Source organism: Myotis nattereri (genome assembly GCF_964212035.1).
Source record: "Myotis nattereri genome assembly, chromosome: 7".
Taxonomy (NCBI): Eukaryota; Metazoa; Chordata; class Mammalia; order Chiroptera; family Vespertilionidae; genus Myotis; species Myotis nattereri.
The window spans coordinates 55,810,774-55,826,222 of NC_138082.1; the positions used below are offsets into that span (position 1 = coordinate 55,810,774).

The 15,449-nt window shown below is 37.6% G+C and overlaps 1 protein-coding gene across 1 annotated transcript in view; it reads left to right on the plus strand.

The window, feature by feature from the left end:
- The window catches only part of BAZ2B (bromodomain adjacent to zinc finger domain 2B), a 330,950-nt gene that overhangs the window by 258,419 nt on the left and 57,082 nt on the right, over nucleotides 1-15,449 (plus strand). Inside the window, exons 19-22 of the mRNA XM_081095898.1 lie at nucleotides 2,388-2,598; nucleotides 9,832-9,924; nucleotides 10,040-10,101; nucleotides 14,598-14,663. Coding sequence (XP_080952024.1) covers nucleotides 2,388-2,598; nucleotides 9,832-9,924; nucleotides 10,040-10,101; nucleotides 14,598-14,663 — 432 coding nt within the window. The remainder of the gene's footprint in view (nucleotides 1-2,387; nucleotides 2,599-9,831; nucleotides 9,925-10,039; nucleotides 10,102-14,597; nucleotides 14,664-15,449) is intronic.

Genomic DNA, 15,449 nt, shown 5'->3' on the forward strand with positions numbered 1-15,449 from the left:
ACAGACTCTCTCTCTGCTACTCCCAGTGCCACAGATGTCACTTTTATATTTCTCATTTTATGTGATGCATGCTGGGTTGGTGCCTGAGAGCAGAATAGAAAAATGAAAACCTAAACTAATCAAAAGCTTCCCATATTGATGAACATAAAATTGTCTTGATGGCTTCCTTCTTAGTGGTTTATGGCCTAAATATACAGTTAGTTTAACTATTGTTCCTATTGACTTCCTTTGAAATCTCAGCAAAAACCACTTATTTTCCTCAGCATTAATTTTAAAAATTATTTTTGACATGGGAATTACTGAAAAGAATTAGTATAGTTATTACTTTTAACCTGTAGATATGGACTATATGCCTGAAAGGTTTTTTCTGACACAATTCTATCTTGACATAATCTTGGCTGTGCTTTCATGTCTGAATATCGTGATCAGATACTAAGTATAAGAACATGTTTGTAACATCAGTGCGGTACATGCAGTGGTTAGGAACAAGGTTGTAGAGTGAGACAGTCTTGGGTTTGGATCACAGTTCTGTTCCTTATTGCCTCTATTCCTCAGGAAATTATTTAACCTCACTGGGCCTGAATTCCTTCAGTTGTACTGTAGGAACAACCAAAACCACTTTGTTAGGTAGAGCTGGTGTGAAGATGAAAGTATATTATGTATTCACAATGAATGAAATAAAGCACCCTGCTTGGAATGTAGGTGTAGCTGAATTCGGCTATGGCAGCAGGAGTATTATTTGTGTCTTTAGTACCCGTTTAATGAGATAGGCATAGACACCTTGCCCTAGGTTAGGAATCATAGAATAAAACAGAACCTGAGAACTTTTGGTTGGTTGTAGTTGCAGAATTACCCACAGAGGTTCAAGTTAAATCGATTTAAGCTAGATTCTTTTAAGAAAAAAGAACATTTATAAAATTTCCTTAATTTTCACACAAATGCGTTATCTCTAAACGCATTTCTGTAAGAAACAGAATACTAAAACAATTTCTTCAAAGGATTATTTTTAAAGGATGCCTTTTCAATATATGAGCATATTACTTTGGACATATTGCTATGAGTTAGAAAACATAACATTGTATTTGTTTTGATTGACATACGGAGGATAATGGAAACTAGACTCAGATTGTATCTATACACTGAGCAGGAATATTTCTATAATACACTAGCATGATGCTGTTGTATGTATTTCTGTCAGGAAACTTATAATTAGAAATCTCAAATAGACACAAAAGTAGACAGAATAATCTATACCATGTACCCATCATCAGCTTTAGAAACTATCACATGGCTAATATTGTTTAACATATACCCCCATCTGCTTCTCCTCTTCCATAATTTGTTGAACAAATCTTATATGTCTTATTTCATCTGTAAATATTTCAATTTATTTATATAAAAGATAGGGACTCTTGTAACTTATAAGAGTAACCTACAAGAGTACCGCAGTACCATTATCACATTTTAAAATAATAATTTCTTAATATCTTCAAATATCAGTCCTTATTCAAATTTTCAGTTGTCCCATAACTGTTATAATTTTCTGACCACTTTGTCTGTTTGAATCAGGTTCTAGATAAGGTCCACACTTACCTTTGGGATTTTTTAATACATATTATGAGGCTCCTTATAGTCTGTTTACTTCTTAAAATTTATTGAAGAAAATGGATAATTTGTAATTTCCTATAGACTGGATTTTGCTATGTAATTTAACATACACTTCTCACCCTGTTTTCCTGTGAAATTATAGTCATTAAATCTAGAGGCTTAATCAACTCTAGTTTTGATTTTTTGGTAAGGTAAGACTAATATAGAGGGGTGATGGTGTGAACCTCTATCAGGAAGCTGATGTCTATCTGGTTGTCTCTTTTGGGTGATTGGCAGACATGCAAGTTCGATGCTTAGATCCATTAATTCATCAGACATTGTAAAATGCTGATATTTTATCTCTTGTATTTCTTCTTGGTTTATTAGCTATAAGATTTCTCTAAAGAGATACTTTTATCTATTGTTGAAATAGCCTAGTGTTTGGCTGTACTAATAACCCATGAGAACAATCCATAAGATGTCATCGCACAACTGGTATTTTTAATTATCTGCCAACGTTATTGTCATTATAATTCAGAAATGGTGATTAAGGTATATATCTCTATTTATATAATTTTTGTTTGTATAGATATAGTTCTCTTTAGGTATTTAAAGTTAGCATACAAAATATATGCCAAAGAACAAATATAAACATAAATTTAATTTTAAAGATACAATTCTTAAGGATTGTACCTCCTTTATACATTTCAAAATGCCTGTAAATTTACCTAGAATTTTCTGACTTATTGAACACTTGTGTCTATTTTTTAACACTATTTCTCTAAAATGTTCATTAAAAGGGAATGCAGTGGTGTCTTTTAAAAGAAGAGGATGTCATTCCTCGCATCAGAGCAATGGAGGGCCGTAGAGGAAGACCGCCAAATCCAGAGAGACAGAGGGCAAGAGAGGAGTCCAGGATGAGACGTCGGAAGGGCCGGCCTCCGAATGTTGGCGGTGCTGAATTTCTAGATAACACAGATGCCAAATTGCTAAGAAAACTGCAAGCTCAAGGTAAAAGGCATAATGTATCTGACACTGCAGTTCTCATACTGAAAAGTATGTTTCATCCGTTTTTGACTTAATGATTTGACGTTGCTCTCAATTTCTAAAATATAGATATTTGTGTTAAAATAAAGGGAAAATTAGGAGTCCCACTGGTAACTGGAGTTCTTTGATTAGGTAAGCTCCTTTCAAGAGCCACACTCATAAACTCATCCTACCCTATGTGTTTAGAATTACAAAGGTGGGTGATAAGCTTTTAAGGCTCACACAGAAAGGGAATCAACCAGCACTTGGCACACACCTCAGGGTTGTGCCAACCTTCTGGAATTCTCATGTTAACAGCTCCCGATTCCTTGAGGTGGTACGAGGGAATAACCAAAATGTGTGGATCTGTGCAGTAAATTTTCAATCAGAGAACTCCAATTGCTGGTGAGTAACCCCAGGCTTTTAGTTTGGGTTCCTCTGCAGTTTGGATATATTACATAATTTCAAAATGCCCATCTAATATATTTAAATCAGAATTTATTCATTTTAAGATAAACGAAAATGATCATTAATTGAGCACAAAGTGCTCATAATAATCTCAAATGTATTTATGATTTTAAATTATACATAAATTATCAACATGAACATCTCCTGTTATATCTGACACAGAGAATGCTGACTAAAGTAATTCTGCTATGAGTTTGAGTTACAGGTTACAAATATGAAGCCTCTTAAGACTGTTTGAATGTATATCAATATATGTGTTGGTATCTTGTGTTCACAAGCATCCTATCTAATAAAAGAGAAACATGGTAATTAGCCGTACATCCGCTACCCTTCCCATTGGCTAATCAGGGTGATATGCAAATTAACTGCCAGCCAAGATGGCGGTTAACCGCCAACAAAGATGGCGGTTAATTTGCATACGTAGGCACAATGCTGGGAGGCGAAAGGGGAAGAAGGGAAGAAGCTGCCTGCTGCTGACTGCAATCGGAAACCAGGTGGCAGCCAAGAGCCAGAGAACCCAGCTGCCTTTGCTCAGAGAAGCCAGGCTGTCTTTGCCAGCTTCTGTGATAGGAGAACCTGGCCGCCTTTGCCGGCCCTGGGCCAGTAATCGGAGAAGCTGGGTGGGGCAGGGAAGAGGCAGATGTCTGCCTCTTCCCTGCCCTGCCTGGCTTCTCAGATCACTGATCACCAGTGATGGGAGAACACCCAGAGGCAGGGCCAGAGGCCAGGCTGCATAGCTGCCTGGGGACACCATCTGGACCCCAGGGGTGATGCAGCCAGGCCCCAGCAGGAGACCCAGCAGGAGACCTAGGCGCCCGGGCTGCGTCGTAGCTGGGGCATGCGATCTGTTGCCCAGGCTGAGGAGACCCAGGGCCCGGGGCTGCGTCTCAGCTGGGGCACGCGATCCGGTCCCCAGGGGCGTCGCAGCCAGACCCCAGAAGGAGACCCAGAAGTAGACCCAGGCGCCAGGGCTGCTTTGCCGTTGGGGCACACGATCCGGTGACTGGGCTGAGGAGACCCAGGGGCCTCCCAAGAGGAGAGTCTCCATGGTCAGATGGCGTGGTGTCGGGACAGGAATAAAGACTTGAGGTGACTCAGATGCCTGGCCACAGGGTTAGACCAGCCAGCAGGGCCTTTCAGTTGGGACTGGGGTGGGGGTGGGGCGAGGGAGGCAAGCTGGAAATAGAGAACTACAACTCCCAGGAGGCTTAGCAGCCGGGCCTGGGTGCCTGGCTGTGAAGTCCAGTGGGCTGTAGTTTTGCAAGCTACTTTAAACTAGAGGCTTGCAAGGTTGGAAGTTCTGCTGGGAGCTGGCGCTGCCTCCGCTGAAGGTGGTCACATCCTGGAGAGCGAGCTTGAGACCGAAGTGGAGTTCATGTCTGGGGGTCTGGGCAGCTCCAGCCTCCAGGAGTGAGACGAAGAGGAGGAGGCAGCCTGAGGCCGGCAACGGTGGTGCCAACGGGAACTCAATCGCAGGAAGTACCAGGCGCTGGATCGGCGCTGCAGGGAGATCGAGCAGGCGAAGGAGCGGGTCCTGAACAGGCTCCATCAGGTATAGAGAATAACACAGAGACTCCAGCAGGAGCGGAGGTTCCTCATGAAGGTGCTGGACTCCTAAGGCAACAACTACTGGGCCAGCCAGTTCACCATCTTACTGGAGGACGGGGGCAGCCAGGGCACAGATGCCCCCACCCCAGGCAACGCTGAGAACGAGCCTCCAGAGGAAGAGGGGCTGTCCGCGCCCAGGAGGATGCCAGCGCCCACAGAAGCCAGCAGCCCGGCCACTGGCGAGGGGCCCAGCGTTTGGAAGAGGCAGCGAGTGCCACCGGAAGGGGTCTGGGCGGGAGTCCCGCTGACTCTGGAGCTGGCCCCCGTGCAGATAAAGGTGGAGGAAGACTTTGGCTTCAAAGTGGTCAAGGCTCTGGACTCAAGTTGGGTTTCTCGGGGGCCAGACAAGTAGCTGCCCTACCCCACCCTAGCCAGCTCCCCCTTTGACTGACCCCCCAATAAACGGACCCCATGCTCTCCTCGGCAAAAAAAAAAGCTTATAGAGGCATGCTTATAGGATCAAATAGTATAAATATAGATGTAACAGGACAATAAAAAGAGAACCTGGCTATGATGATCACCTGAACGCTGCCTCTGTGTCATTCCTTCTTCGTCGACTCCATCCACACCTTTGGGAACCCCTGGACCTGCTGAGGCAGGACCCCAACATTCCTCTTCTGATAAGGACTTCAGTGAGATGGGCTAAGGGTCCCACTGGAACTGCCTCAATTTAACGTAATCCCCTCTTTAAAGATCTTATCTCCATATACAGGTACATTCTGAGGTTCTGGGGATTAGGATTTTAACATACATTTTGTTGATTACCCAAATCAGCCCTTAACAACCAACATGTTTCAGAAAGTAGATTCCTACAGGGTTATTTACCAAACATTCAGAAGTATTTTTAAAAGAGCTAAGTCCCTAGCCCACTGCGCGGGCCCCTCCCGGCGAAGAGCAAAGGTCTGGGTTCCAGGCGCCGGAGGAAAACTGGTGCCAGCAGCCAGGGGGAGGGGCCCCCAAGGGGCCCAGATTGTGAGAGGGCACTGGCCGGGCTGAGGGACCCACCCGAGTGCACAAATTTTTGTGCACCGGGCCTCTAGTCCTATATAATAAAAGGCTAATATGCAAATCAACCGAACAGCAGAACGACCAGTCATTATGATGTGCACTGACCACCAAGGGACAGACACTCAACACAGGAGCTGCCCCTTGGTGGTCAGTGCACTCCCACAGGGGGAGTGCCGCTCAGCCAGAAGCCAGGCTGACAACTGGTGAGGGCAGTGGTGGTGGCGGGAGCCGCTCCCGCTTTTGTGGTAGCGCTAAGGATATCCAACTGATGGCTTTGGCCTGCTTCCTATGGGCTCCCCCAAGGGCTCCTGGAGTGTGAGAGGGCACAGGCTGGGGTGAGGGACCCCCCGCTGAGTGCACGAATTTCATGCACCAGGCCTCTAGTGTGTGTATATATATATATATATATATGCATATATGTCAATGTAAAATAAAGGTTTAATTATAAAATTGACAAAAAAGACTAACAGGATTTTACTACTTCTATGTTTTTTTGTTTTGTGTATTTCTGGAGAAAAAGCCTGATTTATTTCTATTTATTGTAAACACCATCATAATATTGACTTCTTTTTAGCTGCTTTGTTTTTATTATAAAACAGATATCCACAACAAAAGCTCATAGAACAGAGTGTTACAAAATAAAAGACACTTATTCACACTCACTTTACAATAAAAGACACTTATGAGTAAAATTGTTAAGTTTGTTAATCTATCCAGAAATGTGCACATACATACTCATATTTATAATGTAGATGTAAGTATGCAATATAACATGTTGTAATACATATATCCTTTAGATTTCTAAAATAAATGGACTTATAGTGTATATATACTATTAGCTTGCTTTTTCCCCCACATAATTTTCTTGAACATCTTTCTGTATCAAAGCTTTTAAATCCACCTTATGCCTTTAATGGCTGAATAGTAAGTAGTAAGCGATGCCACATATTGCTTTACTATACTCATTTGATCATTCTCTCTTTGATGACTGTTTAAGCTGTTTTCTGATCTTTGCTATCATAACCAAGGCTGCAATACATAAGTATTATACATATCTTCTATAGGTATGGCTATCTATAGTGTAAAATACTAGAGATAAAATATCTGAATCAAAGAATATGTGCATTTCAAGTTTTGATAAATAATAGGCAAATATTATCTCCAAAGAGATTGCTCCACTTCATACTTCTACCAATGGCATGCAATTAACTGCTTGGCATATAACTTCATGTCCTATAAATTTTTCTCTGCTTTAGTATATTATTCTATGTGGTTTCTATTAAGGCTTTCATCTCCCCTGAATTACTAATGAAGATATTTCTTTTTTAAATATATTTTATTGATTTTTTACAGAGAGGAAGGGAGAGAGATAGAGAGCTAGAAACATCGATGAGAGAGAAACATCGATCAGCTGCCTCCTGCACATCTCCTACTGGGAATGTGCCCGCAACCCAGGTACATGCCCTTGACCGGAATCGAACCTGGGGCCTTTCAGTCCGCAGGCCGACTCTCTATCCACTGAGCCAAACCGGTTTCGACAAGTGAAGATATTTTTTAAAGTTAATATATAGCAGTACATGATGAGTTTTTAACATCAGTATTGTCAATAAACCACTGATTCTTCTGAAGAATGTATAACAGTAGGGAGTATGCATTGTTTGCATAAAATAAGAAAGCTTAGTATTAACTGATACCCAAAACGTGGGTTCTTCTTGCATGTTTTTTATATCTAATACAAATATCAATAGTCCCCAAATGACACCTTTATATTTGCCCACTTAATTAAATTTTATTTTATAATAGAAGTTAATTATTCATCTTTTACCCAATGATTTTTCTCCCTGTAAATTTCAAATTAGTTTGTATTGTTGCATAGTTCTCCGTTATTGCATTATAGTAGCATTTTTCCAATTTCATCACTTTTGACCTTAGTGTGTGTGTGTGTGTGTGTGTATCCTTTCTCAACATGTATATAAACAGTAGATGAGTAATTATTACTAATATTTACAATTGAATGGGGTATAATATGCATGTTTTGTGGGGGAAGAAAAAGAAAGTAGGAACAAATCACTTTATCATTTATTTCTAAAAGGCTTCTATAGTAACTGTTTGGGGTAGTTAAGCTGAGGGGATTTTAGAAGTTTTTGTTCCAGAGTGTAAATTTACCATAGCTGTTTTATCCACTCATCTACTGATGGACACTTGGATTGTTTCCAAATTTTGGCTATTGTAAATACTGCTGTAATGAACATAGGGGTGCAAATCTTTCAAATTAGTGTTTTGAGTTTTTTCTGATATATTCTCAAAAGTGGAATTGCTGGGTCATAAGGCAGTTCCATTTTTAATTTTTTGAGGTAACATACTGCTTTACACAGTGGCTGCACCAATCTGCATTCCCACCAACAGTGCCCAAATACAACAGTGATCTTGAGAAAGAAGAACAAAGTTGGAGTAATTAAACAAAAAAAAGAAAATCAAGCTACTTGATACCAAACTATACTACAAGGACATACTAATTAAAACAACATGCTACTAGCATAAAAGCAGACATATAGATCAATGGAACAAAATAGCCTAAAAATAAATGCACACCTTTTATAGTTAATTAATATTTGACAAAGACGAAAACATACAATGGCTAAAGGTAGTCTATTCAATAAACGGTGTTGGGCCCCTGCCAGTGTTTCCCAGTGGTTAGAGCATCAGCCCATGGACCAAAGGGTCATGGATTTGATTCCCAGTCAAGGGCACATACCTCAGTTACAGGTTTGATCCCTAGCCTCAGTCAGGGCATGTGCAGAAGGCAACAAATTGATGTCTCTCTGTCTCTCTGTCTCTCTCTCTCTCTCTCTCTCTCTCTCCCTCCCCTTTCTTCCCTCCCTTCCACTTTCCCTAAAAATCAATGAAAAAAATAGATGATGTTGGAAAAATATATAGGTTTCTTAAAACTTCATCTGTGACATAGTTTAAAACAATGTCTAATGTAAAGTATTTTCTGAAATGATTTTTGGTGTTATGATAAACCACTTTTATAGTTAGAAGTAGTCCAACCAAGTTTGCTGGCAAAGAAAGCATGACATTACATGTTTTCTGTATCAGTTACCTATTGCCACAATAATTCTGGGAAAGAACCAACCACAACACATCAGTGGTGTACACCACTGAGCATGACATGTGCAGATGAAATCAGCTTGAGGTACATAAGGAGGCACTGCTGATCTTGGCTGTTCTTGTTCAGATGTTGGCAGTCAGCTGGCTCCATGTATCTCAACCCCCAGCAGACTAGCCCGAACATATCCTCACTCGAAAGGACAAGGCACAGAGTAAGAGTAGAAAGAGTACAAGTACAAGTACACTTTTCAAACTTCTCTTTCATCACAACTGCTAACATCCTGTTGGCCAAGGAAGATCACATGACTGAACTCAGAATCAAGGGACAAGAAAATACATTGCACGCCTTGATGAGAGCAGCTGCAGAGTCACATTGCAAATGACATGGATAGAGGGAGGAATGAAGAACTGGGAACACTGTTATGCCCTGTCGATTCTAGTCATACTAGTACTTTTATCCTTAAAAATTATAAGAACTAAGTTAGTTGTCCATTACTCTACTTTTTTTTTTTTTTTTAGGAGATTTAGTCTCTCTCCTTCATTAATGAAAATTTCATTGGATTCAGAAACTTTACCATTTATATAGCTGAAGTGTTAAGTTTGGGGTGACATTATGTTTGGGTTTTTTTGGGTTCTTTTTCATTTTTATACATTTTGTTATTTTTAAGACTGAAGCTAAATCAAGTTTTTTTGCAGTTACTTTTCTACTAAGTGGCAATTAGATGAAATGTGAAAAGAAATGTGCTTAGATTATTCTCTGTGATGAGAATGAAGAGAAGCATCATTTTTGGGTAGTTTCATATACGGGATCATATTTGATGAAATAGATTGGCAATTTCTAAGGGAAATGAACATGACATTTTCTGCCACACCATTCTCCTACTTCATTTCTAATCTTAGGCAGTTTTCTTTAAAAAGAGTGTCCTTCCTGATGATACCAGTTTCACAAAGTTTTTAGGTTGTTTTTAGATGGCAGTTATGTAAAGTTGTTAATGATACTCTTTAAAATTTTGTGTTTTTCAGAAATAGCCAGGCAAGCAGCACAAATAAAGCTTTTGAGAAAACTTCAAAAGCAGGAACAGGCTCGGGTTGCCAAAGAAGCTAAAAAACAGCAAGGTGGGTGATTTAAATGATAGCATAAACTTTAAGCATAAATATTGGATAATTCATGAAAGACATCTCTTCTTCATTCCTTTTCTGATGGTATCTGTGCTTTGGTCTTTCATCATAGCAATAATGGCTGCTGAGGAGAAGCGAAAGCAAAAAGAACAGATAAAGATTATGAAACAACAGGTAAGTTTACACATTGGAACTGATTTTTAAAACCCAGGTGTTATTTTAGGGATCTATTTGTATATGTAATACTTACCATAAGTATTTCATATAAAAATAGTATAAGTATTTCTAAAAGTATTCACTAGTATTTCTTATTAATGCTATATATCTTATTTAGAAAGCTTTCCTTTTCATTATTTAAAATTCACCTCATTTTAAACCATGCCTTCTACTTCCAAGTTGTCTAAAAAGTGATCACCAAACATAAATTTTTGTAAGTACTTTTAATATCCTGATAGAACTTGAATGTAAGTTGGCATCTAGAACAATGATCAAACTTTTAAAATTATTGTATCAATAATGAAGGGTAGTGCTTAAATGTTCAAATTTTCATAACAAAAGCTTGTTCTAAAATTTGTAAAGTACTAGTAAAAAATTAAATTCAAGTTATATAGAATAAGATTTGCCTCATTGCTTCTTAATGTTAAAAATTAAAATATAAATTACTATTGCAAAAAAAAATGAAGAGAGCATTAATTCACCATATGTAGCATTCTTTTGTACATTATAATATCCTTCCCTTATCTAGTTTTCAAAATGAAGTATCAATAGACGAAGTGATTTTTAAATTCATGTAGGAAAAGTATTGCCTTGATAAGACATTCAACTTCATTTAAGATGGGAATATGTGAACTACTCTTCCATCTCTTACATATTCACCTAACCATTAAAGCAGAAAGGAAATTGGGAGAGACTCCTATTCCTTCAAAATTTTTAAACAGCAAGTAGTTATTTTTGAGTATGAAATGAAGTCAATTGTGTTGTATAAGTAGCTGCAAAATAAATGTCTTGGGTTGGATTTGATGTGGTTATCTTTTAAGTTTCCTTCCAGGATTGCGTTAAGCAGTATGATTAGAGAGAGTTGATCTAGAATTGGGATTCAGAATTAAGAGTTTGTATTTAGGCAGCCTAGAGTTGAATATGGGCTCTGCTACTTAAGAATATTGCTCCAGGCTAGTGTAGCTCAGTGGTTTAGCATCTACCTTTGAACCAGGAGGTCATTGGTTTGATTCCTGGTCAGGGCACATGCCCAGGTTGTGGACTCCATCCCCAATAGGGGGGAGAAATCAATAAAATAATATTTAAAAATAAAAAATAGTTTTGTGACCCTTAAGTGAATTAATAAACCTCTAAGTCTATCTCCTCCATTATGACAAAAAATAACTGCATTATCTAAAGATCAAATGAGATAATGAGTGAAAAGTGCCTACCACAGTACCTGGCACAAAGCAAATGCTCACTTTTTAAAAGATAGGTATAAAACCCAAATTGTATGGTACATTCATTCTTTTACTGTAATTAAAAGTAGTCCGTTGTCAACTCAAATTCCTTCCTTTGTTAATTGTTTCTGCCAAAGAGACTATAATTTTTAATATTTACTGTCTATTACACATATATAATTAAGTTTACATCTCATTTTAAAGTGAAATACGCTTGTTTCTGTTACACATTTTAATAGCTTATCCTATATCCTAATGGCTAGAGACCCATCAAATCTCATCAGCACTTAAATTCAGCTTTGTAACCCTAAAGTCTTGAAGTGGCTACAACCAACAAATACATAGCTTTTCCTGCTTATCAAAAAGGCATTGAGTTCCAAGTTTCCAGAAACATTAATATAAATGAGCTGGTCTTAGATATTCATCAAGATATTTATCTGAGGCCAGTTTCAGAATACCCTCTGACTACTCCTTATTGCCAACAAAATGAATCAAACTATAGCTTAGTCAGTTACCTATTGCCTATTTTATTTAAAAAAATTTTTTTTTATTGATTTCAGAAAGGAAGGCAGAGGGAGAGAGACAGAAACATCAATGATGAGAGAGAACCATCAATCAGCTGTCTCCTGCATCTCCCCCTACTTGGAATTGAGCCTGTAACCCGAGCATGTACCTGTCCAGGAATCAAACAATGACCTCCTGGTTCATAGGTCGACACTCAACCCCAGAGCCACACCAGCAGGGCCATATTGCTTATTTTAAAGTCAGCATTTGATCTAGAATAAATAGTGCCATGTGTTTCTTATCCTCTGGATTATTTTTCTATCTAGTACAGCGGTTCTCAACCTGTGGGTCGCGACCCCTTTGGGGTCGAACGACGCTTTCCAGGGGTCGCCTAAGACCATTGGAAAACACATATATAATTACAAATTGTTTTTGAGATAATCACTATGCTTTAATTATGTTCAATTTGTAACAATGAAAATACACCCTGCATATCAGATATTTACATTATGATTCATAACAGTAGCAAAATTACAGATATGAAGTAGCAACGAAAATAATTTTATGGTTGGGGGTCACCACAACATGAGGAACTGTATTAAAGGGTCATGGCATTAGGAAGGTTGAGAACCACTGATCTAGTAGGCCAGAGGTATCACCAGACAGTCTTCAAGTCCGAAGCAGTATTATGAAGCAGAGGGCCAAAGTCACTGGAATCTGACCAGGGCTCTGTATCTATTATTTGGGTGAGGGCAAAATATTTACTCTCTAAGAACTTCTATTTTTTCCTTAGGTAAAAAGAAGATAATTTTAACTTCTATGTTGTTTTTTTATGATCAGTATGATATTTTATGTAAAGTGCCCAGCTTACTAATTGGGTACTCAATTATCCTATATAATAAAGATGTAATATGCAAATGGCCGTTATGCAGTGAAGTGTAATGACTGACCGCATAATGACCAGATCACGGATCAGCAGGAGGGTGGGGCAGTGAGCTACAAGCGGGTGGCAGAGAGCTACAGGAGGGGGCAGGGCAGCAAGCTATGAGGGGTTCGGGGGAGCTACAGGAGGACGGGGCAGCAAGCCATGAGGGTGGGCAAGGGGAAGGGGCAAGGGGAGCTACTGGAGGGTGGCAGCGAGCTACTGGTGCACGGATTCATGCGCAGGGCTACTAGTTATAATAATGAAAATAATGTTTCTCTCTTCTAATGCTAATAACAGCAATGCCAAATATATGTACCTGTAAATAAATCACTAGGATAGTTAAGATAAAGCTCTAGACTAAATGAACTCACCCCAAGATGCCATACCTATCTCTGTTCATAAGAGAACAATTAATGACTTTTGCTGTCATGAGAAGATACCACCTTTATAACCTAATGATTGACAAAAGCAGAAAAATTAAATCAAGCATATGCTTTACTTAGGTCTCAAGTTCTAATTTAAATAAATACTTCAAATATGGATTAAGTCCAACCTTATCTACAACTTGGAAATGAAACAAAATATACACTTGAGTTTTTATTTTTGGCAAGCTATAATTAATATTCAAAACTATGATAGGACCTCCAACAGCAAAATCATAGAATGTGATTAAGTCTTCTTATATCAGAATAGTAATTTCAGAAGTCTCATTATCCTGTGGTAGACTCCTATAGGGAATCAATAGCATCAGTTTGCAAAAAGGAAAGGTTTAAAAACATATTGAAGTACAGCTTCAGTAGGTAAATTAGCATCTGAATATTGGAATAGGTACTGTAATATACAGCAGTATAAAATGTATTGATTCTGGAAATCCTAGGACAGATGCAATTGGCAAGTAGGAAAATGTGGATTTTTTTTTTAAAGAAAAAACTATGTATTCTCATCATTGTCAATTTGAGTTTAAAGGAGTTTGTGAACATGAAATTGTTAATGATGTGCTTTAAGAGTATGAGATATTTTTTTCAATTCAAACTGTAAAGTTCTTCTGAGAATTTCAGTGAACACTAAATTCTAAACCGTAAATTTAGAAACTGTGACTACCAATTATTCATATGAATCTTTCCTTAGAATATAAAATTGTAATTAATCCATTTTTAAGTAATGTTACAGATTATTTCTGAATTTGGCTTATTGTGATAGTTAAAAACAATGTCATCGTGGTATTTACCATGTGAAATAAGAAATTATACTGTGAAAATTGTTGTTAATAATAATCTATTGCAATTGTGTGGCACTGTCTCTTTTTTTAAAAGCATTTTAATGATGACACACAGAGAAGGTGCAAGCGACTCTCCTTGTTGTAGATGAGAGTAGTTATTTGCTCAAGATCATGCAATGAATGACAGTAGCAGAACTAGCCTAGGTTTTCTGATTCCTGATACACTTTTTTTTTCTACCATTCTCTCCTGTATTCATTTCAAAGTAAGTATTATTTGTAATTGAAAATATTTATTAAGGAGATCCACAGGTTAAATGAGTCTAATTAGCTTGCTTTACCTTGTTTCTATATACTTACTTAGCACTTGTATTTTATAAATTGTTTTGAGAAATTTTATAGCATCACATTAATTTTTCATGAACATAATATATATAATGTTAAACTAAATAATTAAATGTTATAGCTACCATGGTAACCTTTGGTAATTCTGTACTTATATCTTAAATTATTTCATTCCACTTTAAAGTATTTCAACTAGATATTTAGTTCACTTTATTATCTTTAATTATCATATTTTTTCCTACAGGAAAAAATTAAGAGAATACAACAAATCAGAATGGAAAAAGAACTCCGAGCCCAGCAAATTTTAGAGGTAGTATTCTTAAATTTGATATAATTAAAGTAATATAGTCATATAGTTTAAAGTCTGCAAAAACAAAAATTTTACATATAAGTTCTCTTACTCATATTAATATATTCATCAGAAATTCTCTTTAAACGTAATGTAATAGTAAAACTTTATCTGAGCCTTACTCAGCAAGCTCATTTTATCCTAGCAATGAAAACTGAGAAAACATAAAAAGAGAAAACCTCTGGACAGCTAATGTCATAGTCATGAATGAAGATCATGGGTGAAAACTCATGTTGTTTACTTTTGAAAAAAATCATCAAGACTTATAGTCAGATGTTTTCTTTTAATTTAGAAATAAAACATTAGAAAAGTAAAAATAAATTTCAAATGTTTAACCAGCTTAGTTTTCTGGTTTCTAATATATCCCTCTTTCCCACAAGCTGATAGGAATAGAGGACCTGTTTGGCATCAGCAAGAGCAATAGCCAAAAGATAGCAAGGGAAAACCAAGAAAAACTCCACACAGCATATCTAAAGGCCTAGTAACAGTCTAATCTTTTAGTTGAATAGCAAGCAATTTTCAACAGTTTAATAGTTGAAAGACATTACTCTATCAAATTGTACATATAATAACTGATGTTTAGAATAGTTTTTCCAAGTAATCAAGAAAAAAACAAATTTTTAGTGTACTATGTCTAAGCAGGCATATATCTCAAAATTACTTCCATCCAAAATAGTGAAAATAAACTTGTAATGTTAAAGTTATTCATTATAATCTCTCACCTATTCAGGAAACTCTTGCTATATA